Below are 9,121 nucleotides of genomic sequence, written 5' to 3'. Positions count from 1 at the left end.
CTAAAAACTGGGGTATTAAACCAAGGATCAGATTTAATGCCCGATATAACAAAATCAGAAATCAAAGAAGTCCTGAAGAAACTGAAAAATAATCGAACCCCGGGTGAAGATGGAATAGTATCAGAAGCACTAAAAATTGAAGGGGATGTATTACTTGAAAAAATTAAACAACTTTTCAATATCTGCCTTCACAGCGCCAATATTCCAACAGACTGGAACAACGCTACTATGATTCTATTACACAAAGCAGGAGACAAAGCAAATTTAGAGAATTACAGACCGATTAGCCTCCTCAGCCATCATGACCAATTTGGTACCCAACCAGAACATCAGTATTGGTGGGAAAGAAACAGAAGTCGTAGATATATATAAATACCTGGGACATGAAATTATGATTAGCAGGGATAACCAGACTCATGAACTGAAGAGAAGAATCGGCCTTGGGTGGGCAGCATTTGGAAAACTGAGAGAATCTTTTAAAAGTGAGCTGCCCACATGCCTAAAGAGAAAGGTATTTGATCAGTGCGTCCTCCCAGTCTTGACGTACGGAGCAGAAACACTTACCTTAACAAAAGCAGCAGCTACCAAACTGAGAGTCACGCAGAGAAGAATGGAGCGGTCCATGTTAGGGATAACTCTGCGAGACAGAATAACCAACGAAGACATCAGGAGAAGAACCGGAGTGACTGACATCATCGAGAAGATAGCCAGACTAAAATGGAGATGGGCAGGACACATAGCCAGAATGACAGATGTGCGATGGACAAAGAGGTTATTGGAATGGAGGCCAAGGGAAGACAAGAGAAGCGTCGGTCGACCACCTACAAGATGGACTGACGATTTAAGAAGACTCAATAAAAACTGGATAAGAGCGGCGCAAGATAGACGGGGTTGGAAACATGAGGAAGAGGCCTATGTTCAGCAGTGGACTCTTGAGGCTGGATGGTGATGATGACTCTATGTTTATATTTCACGCGGTGAATTTGACAGTTGACGGTCGAGATGGTTTGTCAAATTAATTAATTTTTTAATGTCAGTTAGTTCTTTAAAATTCGATCACCTATGGCGGAATATTAATTGGTGTGCACCAAAAGCCCACAACAAGTTTTTTGAGGTTTTTCCTATTAAACTTTCTTATATCTTACCTAATATTCCTAAAATCTCTATAAATAAAACATGTAATATCCAAAATCAGAAGACAAAATAATTTACGATACCTTTTTATCAATATTTTCAATATATTTCTACATAATATATTGTGTCTATGCCTAATTGTAACATACATACATTGAAAATTAATTTTATGGTGATTAATTTTATTCCCAGATGTTCAACAACTGATCCTGTTTTCCTACTGGGCACACCATATCATTATAATTATTGATATTCAAAAACCCAAACATGTTGATTATTAAGACAACCATAAAATTGCGGAATAACGAGATAAAAATATTTAGTGGAATTACCGTTTTCGATTCAAACGGCAAGGTTTTTGTACAGGACTAGTAAGATATGAATTAACAGATGAATACAAACAATGATTTTCGTAATACTTTTCGAATTAAACAAAGTAGAAAATATTTAATTGTTTTTTGTGTTCCAAAACTTTATTATTGCCAAAATCAAATTTTTATGAAGTTTTAAAAAAATGTATTGCCTTACTTCATTTTAAACATACGATAAAAATTTTATATCTTTGTACACCTAAATTTTCTGAAGGGCTAACAAATGGACCCTGCTCCGATCTACCATAACCATAACCATAATGCCTAAATTTTAGTTTTTTGTGTTATTCAATATACAGGGCTTTTCAGATAAAACTATCCACATTAAATAACTTTTGAACTCCTAATTTTTAGGAAAAGCGCAAAACACGTCAACTACTATTTGAAAAAGGAGACAGTAGGTCATATTTAAGCTTGCTGAAAAAGGCACCCTCTCACCACCCATATGATCTCTTGATTTTTTAATTACTTCCACCTTTTTTTGTTTGATATTTGGATTCTCCTCTCCTCTTTGTACTGATTTCAAAAATGTATAACACATGATGCTTATAGTGTTTAGTTTATGAGAAAAATAAGTAATACAATCTATTTTAAAATTCTTCTCTGACATTGTTTAACACGTCTGCATATTTGTCGACATTTATCCTCTATTCCTTGTCGTACATCATCTAGAGACTCTGGTTAAGTAGCATAAATTTTTGTTTTTAAATACTTCATAAGAAGAAGTCTAGGAGTGTTAAATCCGGTGATCTAGGTGGCCAATCCATCATCTGTCCTCTTCTACCTATTCAACGAGTGGGAAAAGTTTCGCTAAAAAATTGTCGCACAGATAGAGCAAACTGCGGTTGAGCTCCATGATGTTGAAACACCTAAGTAACTCAAGATACGATACTACTAGAAACTACTTCCAATTTCATGGATGGCCCGCCACATGAATCTCTCTGTTCTAGATGAAATTAAACACGTATCTTTCTAGTATTGTTAACTCTAGAATTTTGAGCTTCTTCGGTCATATTTATCGAAGCAATCCCCAAAAAAGGGAGATGTTGGTGGTTAAAGAAGGCCTTAAAGTCAACGCCAACGCCGCAGATATCCACAGCGATGGGCAAGGATTACGAAAAAGCTTCTCAAAAAATAGTATACTGAGGCCAGTAAAGAATTATCATTGATCACACTATCCGAGCTGCTGAAGCTCAATGAAGAACCACAACATATCTGCTAAAATGTTAATGACTATTATAAAGTCTCAAGGTGCAAATTACGTGACACACTTAATAAAACTTGAAGCGAAATATTTTGCCTACCACATATGGTATTGCTATAAGGGGTTGAAAATTGGGACAGAAGTTACTGGGGGTAGAGATAGGGCAAGCAAAATAAACGATACTTATGCGAACAGTACTCAGGGTTTATTTGGAGTAACTGGGTCATGGATAAGTGAATGAAACAATGGGATTATATAGGAAAAACTACAAAAAAGAAACAAAAAAAAGGTAATTATATGAGTCTCCTGGTGAAATGGACAAAACACAACAAGAAAGACTTCTAGCTATTTAAAAAGGACGCCGCTTCGAAGGATCCTCCTGTTGGATGAAGAAAAAAGGCTCTTCCATCCTAAAAAGAAACACAAAAAGGGTTAATAGACTTTTCTAAAATAGGAAATAAACAAAATGGTTTAGAGAAATAAATTAAAAATTTAGTACTGTCTCACCACAAATAGTTACAAATACAGATAATACATACACACTATATTAATAGTCACAAAAGTAAATATAAAAATAACAAAGAAAAACTTACATGTACTTTTTGCTTACAAAATCCGTTTACAAGTGAGAGATGCTACAAAACTTACAAAAAATTGTTACTGTGCTATAAATTGTGCCAGAGAAACAAAATTACAAATAAAGACTTATCTTTAAAATGAAACTATTCATAAAGAGGTTAACCTTCTTTAAAAACCAAAACAAATTAAAATCCACAAGGAATCTACGTTCCTGTAGATCATCCTGTATATCATATATTAAAAAATTTATTAAAATCCTTTGGAAAAGGTATATATTTAAAAACCCAAACGGGCTATGTTAGACAAAACGTTTTCGGAATCCATATTTCATCATCAGTGTCCTAGAAAATATATAATCACTTAATTAAAAAGAACATGAAGTTTAATTTAGTGGCTACATTCATGTACTCCTAGTAAATATTAACCACACCTTACATTAACCTTGGTCAAAATTTAAACTTCATGTTCTTTTTAATTAAGTGGTTATATATTTTCTAGGACACTGATGGTGGAATATGGATTCCGAAAACGTTTTGTCTAACATAGCCGTTTGGGTTTTTAAATATATACCTTTTACAAAGGATTTTATTAAATTTTTCAAAACAAATTAATATCAAAAATAATAAAACGAGCTGTCATATTATGTCAACATTAAATTTAAAACAGGACAATTAAAATGACAGCTAACCACGCCCTAAGACATAGTTTTAATTATTACAAACTTTTTATAAATAGTTATGAAAGCAATTAATATGAATATTAAAAAAATGTTTATTTTTACTTTGAAAGTTTAACACAAAAAAAGTTACCTGGATTGCACTAAAGTTCTTCACTCAACATATTTTCTGATGTTGGAAACTGGACCTACAAAAATTTCTGCCACTGGAACAAAAGGAGTGCATCTATTGTCTGGAACGACGACCGGGGACAAATAAAGTGAGGTTAAAATTAGTGGCACATTGGAAACACCCTGTAAACAGCTTTTTAAAACTCAACATCGGAACATGTTGTTATTTTTCAGCCGACTTCTGCAAACTACATAACTACGTCTGTCTACTCTCGTTACCCTTTTCAACCTAAAACTGGAATCCGACCCTCGGTATCGGCCGGGGCCAGTTTTGCGTCTTACCTTTCTACCGTTTCTTCAAACATCAAACAACCTATTACATTGCAAGAAGACCTTGAATCAAACAACTTTTCAAATTGTAGAAATAACACGTACAAATCAATAAAACCATATATAATCATATTTAACTTCATCGCCGAATTCTTTCTTGGGGAGTGTGGGATGTGTACACAAAGACACCAGAATTTATATATAGCCCAGGAGCGTACTAGATAATTTTTACACTTCCAATATTCGATAGTTCTTTAAGGAATTTTCTGCATGCTACAAACTAACTACCCAAAATTTAGAAAGCAGCAGCCGGTCGGGTGGAGACCTATCTCGTACAATCATAATAAATTAAGGCGTTAGACAAGATAACATACTCCCTTGCACTTTGTTTAGTTTTAATTATAACCTCTGGAATTAACACTTACGGCACAATATTCTTTTAAGAGCATCAAACTTTCACCAGTTTTAATATATAGCTCTATATAGTTCAGAAACTTATACACTAAGGGCCGGTTTCACCAACGACAAATAAATCACTGAATAGTTAATCGTCGAATAAAATTTATTAGTAGAATAAATTTTATTCCGTTTCAATAACTATTTGTAATCCACAGTTAGTTATTCGTCGAATAAGTTCAAAGTGTAATGATTTTCCACAGACTGTACTCGTTGACACCTCTCTTGACTTCCACCTCTTAGGCGTTTGGCCAAGCGTAGCGCACTATTTTTCACTGTAATCATATACATAACCTATAATATTTGATATTGGTTGATTAATTTGTCAAAATAATTATAATTGTCAATGTCAATACATATACATTATTTATATAAAAAAAATCGGACAATTTTCACATTTGGTCCCATTGAAGATAGCTACAAAGGAGCTGTGAATTAAATGCACAAAACAAATTTTTGACGTTTGACTGTGTTGTCATGTCTTTATAATGTATATGTTGTAGGCTTCAATTACAAATAGAGAAGCTTTCAAAAATACATTTTTATTATATTATTATATGAATTATGCAATTTTTTATTTTTTTATATACAACACGAACGAATAAATACTCGTTTCTTCTCATATTAATTGCAGTTAATTATTACAACATTTTTTTGGCATTTGCCGTTGATAATAAGCTAATAGATTTGGCAATCTTCAAACCACCAGTTGCCAGATTGTTACAGATGGTCACCAGATGTCTGTGGAAAGTACCTGAATACTATTCTTATTATTCTTTGAAAGAATTTCTTTTTTACTGTTAGTTTGTTAACGTTCTATTGGATTTTTATTAATTATAAATCACATGCTATTTCCCGATTTATTAAAAAAACATGGCAACACAGTCAAGCGCCAACATTTCGTTCTATGAACTTTAATTGACAGCTCAATTATAGCTATCTTCAATGGGACCAAATGTGAAAATCGTCCAAAAAATCTGTTTGTTGTCTACTTGTGGTTTTGAATTGTGAATTTATTGTGAAAATGGACAAAAAACGCGAGAGAAGTAAAAATTATTTAGAGGAAGAAAAGGAGAACTTAATCTCAATAATTGAAAAATATAAACATGTTATTGAAAACAAGAAAACGGATAGTGTTTGGTCCAAACAAAAGAATGCCGCATGGGAGAAAATAGCTACCGAGTACAACAGTATCAGCAAAACTGGGATTAGGAATGGGATACAGTTGAAACTGTTGTACGAGGGACTCAAAAAAAGAGTTAAAAAACTCAAAGCTGATGATAAGGTAGGGAACATAAAATTATAGATATGTTTAAAATGAATTTTAAACAATACTTTTTATAATGAAATTTTTAAGCCTTGCAATTTTTACAGGTTCAAACATACATAACAGGAGGTGGTATGAAGGTACCAGTGATGACACCTCAAGATGACAGGATTGTTGCTATCATGGGACCCCAAATAATCCCTATAGAGACGAGGTATGATAGCAATAATATGCATATGCCTGAGGATGTTTATCAAGGTAAAGTATTATTATATATATTATTAAGTAAAGGTAAAGTATTATTATATCTTAAGGTATTATTTGAGATTAACATAAAATAGTCAAGGTTACATATCATCTGACTAATTAAAGCCCTATACATGCCACAATTATGTTCACATTGTGTCTGCAATAAGTACAAACAGTTTTTAATAACACAATTGCATTTATCCTTATTTTGCTTGTAGGTGATATAAGCCATTATGAAGGTGATGCTATTGATATGGACGACATACCACTTCTATCACCTCCTGCGATGGATATCCCCAGTACGTCCAGCAGTATTCTACCAAGAATCGTAATACAAGGTAATAATATAATTTTAAACACTATAATGATTACTTAACGATTACTTACAAACATAAATATTGCTTGCAACAATCATGGCATAAATATCAGTATCAAAAAAACCAAGTATATGGTCTTCAGTAAAAACATGACACAACCAGCACATATTAGTATAAACAGCATTGAAATTAAAAAAGTATCAAGTTATAAATACTTGGGAACTTTAATAAACAAAACTGAAGACCAAAACAATGAAATAGACAGATGTATAGAAATAACATTATAACAAGTGCTAGCAACAAATGAGAAGCATTGAATAGCCCTATTGGGAAATTTATTAAACACACATTTTAAATAATTTTATTATCTATTTGGAAACCATTTATATATTTATATTTTAAAAATATATTTTTTATGACATATAAGTATCCACATTTTTTTACAAATCATAAAAATTCATGTTTTTTTTTTTACAGATGCGAAAGATTCATCTCAGCGAGGTGAATCAGTAACATCAAAAACTCCAAAAAGCAAGAGGAAATGTACTGAATGTGAGGAAATGGGGAACAAGAAGAAAGAAGTTTTGGAAAAAAAATTAGAAATATTAGATATTGTAAAGCGTAAGGAGTTAGTGGAATTAGAATTAAGACAAGTAGAATTAGCAATAAAAAAAGCAGAAGCAGAATCAAAAAAAATAGAGATAGGAGAAATCAATAAATAAATACTTTATACCTTAGAAAATGTGTTTTATTTACAATATAATATTCTTTATACAGGCTAAACCCTATGCATAAGTATTAGTATAAATCGTGTCAAATAAAATACCACACAATTGTTTACAAAAAATTTACAAAAATCTAAAAGTTAAAAACATATACATATTATAAATATCGTCAATACATTAACAGAACACCTAACATTTATTTGTTTATTAAAGGGAGGACCCTTTTTGCAGTTAAACTTTAAATATAAACATAAACATTCTAAACTAACTATAAAATAAAATAGCACACAATTATTTACAACAAATTTACAAAAATCTAAAACTTAAAAACATACATTATAAATATCGTCAACACATTAACAGAACACCTAACATTTATTTATTTATTAAAGAGAGGACCCTTTTTTGCAGTTAAATTTTAAATATGTTTATGTTTAACAACAATCAAAAATATAAACAGCAGCAACATATAAATAAGTATATCATATAAGTGAATACACTGTGACTGATTAAACAACACACATACTCAAAAGTAAAAACACACCTTATGAGAAAATAAGAAGAGATCTTTCAGGGTCATAGGTCAAGTTATCATTTACACTTTGAATACTTGAGAATACCTCTGCAAGACTTAAATTATAGACAGCTGTGATCAGAATCATAAAAGTTACCAATATCCAGAACAGAAGAAAAATAAGATGCAAAAAGGTTAGCTATTCCAGATCCAGTAATATAAGCTTTATAACACTCCCAAGTCAAGTTTTTTACATTGAGATCGTAAACTAGAAAAAACAATGTAGTCGGGAATGAGAATTTTTGAAGGTCATATGAGCCTTCTTTTTTTCCAATATGACACATTAGAGACAGGAAGGATACCATCGAGGAAAGCTAGAAGAAACAAACTCTTTAATAGGAACAAAATTTGCCGTACCATTACTCAATACCTGATAAAAAATTTTATGGTAGTTTCAATATTATTCTTTACAATAGTTAAAGCCCAATTGACAAGTCCACAATAATCATTAATATTACCATAATCAAAATTTTCAAAGTCCAAGTATGATTCAGTGGATGACCAGTTAAAAGTAGTACCTAAACAAATATCACATTCAGTTGCAGTGTGATGAAAGTTATTTTCCAATATTAAATCAGAGGCTTGAACTATAGTTACTGACTAAGGATGATTACAAAAGAAAAAATCTAAGAATATGTTATGAGAGTTATGTATGGGTAAACTTGTTTTAAATCTAAAAAAGACAAATATTCATTTATAACAGTAGCAGGATAACATACTGTGTTAATGTGTACTAGTGTGCTAATAAACCATCTTGATCAGGTGAATTCCACAAAGGCAAAGTATAATATCTAAAACACTGTATTAATTAAAGCTGTTCTTACAGCATTATGGTTATTTGGCAATTCTTGAAGTGGAAGTTCTGGTTGTTCTAATGCAATTGGTATTTCTTCAATTGGTACTTCATCACCTATTCCAATTGCCATATTATGTAAGACAGTAGTTGCAACTATTACACTTAACGTTGTTTGCTCCTTGATGCGCATACCCACTGAAAGACATGGAAAACGTCTTTTCCAAATTCCAAATGCTCTCTCTACAGTATTCCGAGTTCGTATGTGAGCCCTGTTGTATGCATGTTCTGAATGTGTTTGTGGATTCAGCAGTGGTGTTAACAAATACTTCTTA

At 31.9% G+C, this 9,121-nt stretch overlaps 1 protein-coding gene across 1 annotated transcript; it reads left to right on the top strand.

The window, feature by feature from the left end:
- Positions 1–5,855: 5,855 nt before the first annotated feature.
- LOC140447037 (uncharacterized) lies at positions 5,856–8,305 on the top strand. The gene is made up of 4 exons (XM_072539623.1): positions 5,856–6,146; positions 6,236–6,386; positions 6,596–6,715; positions 7,172–8,305. The coding sequence occupies exons 1-4, from the start codon at positions 5,886–5,888 to the stop codon at positions 7,414–7,416; spliced, it is 777 nt and encodes a 258-aa protein (XP_072395724.1). The 5' UTR covers positions 5,856–5,885; the 3' UTR covers positions 7,417–8,305.
- The last annotated feature ends 816 nt before the right edge of the window (positions 8,306–9,121 follow it).

Source organism: Diabrotica undecimpunctata, chromosome 7 (genome assembly GCF_040954645.1).
Source record: "Diabrotica undecimpunctata isolate CICGRU chromosome 7, icDiaUnde3, whole genome shotgun sequence".
In the NCBI taxonomy this organism is placed as follows: Eukaryota; Metazoa; Arthropoda; class Insecta; order Coleoptera; family Chrysomelidae; genus Diabrotica; species Diabrotica undecimpunctata.
Note: the sequence above shows the minus strand (reverse complement) of the source record. Positions and strands in the feature narration are given on the sequence as shown.

What these genes read in the sequence shown, in the direction of transcription:
- LOC140447037 (XM_072539623.1), top strand. Translation starts at nt 5,886, where the DNA reads ATGGACAAAAAACGCGAGAGAAGTAAAAATTATTTAGAGGAAGAAAAG. An exon ending in GCCTGAGGATGTTTATCAAG is followed by an intron (nt 6,387 to 6,595) that starts GTAAAGTATTAT and finishes TTTTGCTTGTAG; the next exon opens with GTGATATAAGCCATTATGAA. An exon ending in ACCAAGAATCGTAATACAAG is followed by an intron (nt 6,716 to 7,171) that starts GTAATAATATAA and finishes TTTTTTTTACAG; the next exon opens with ATGCGAAAGATTCATCTCAG.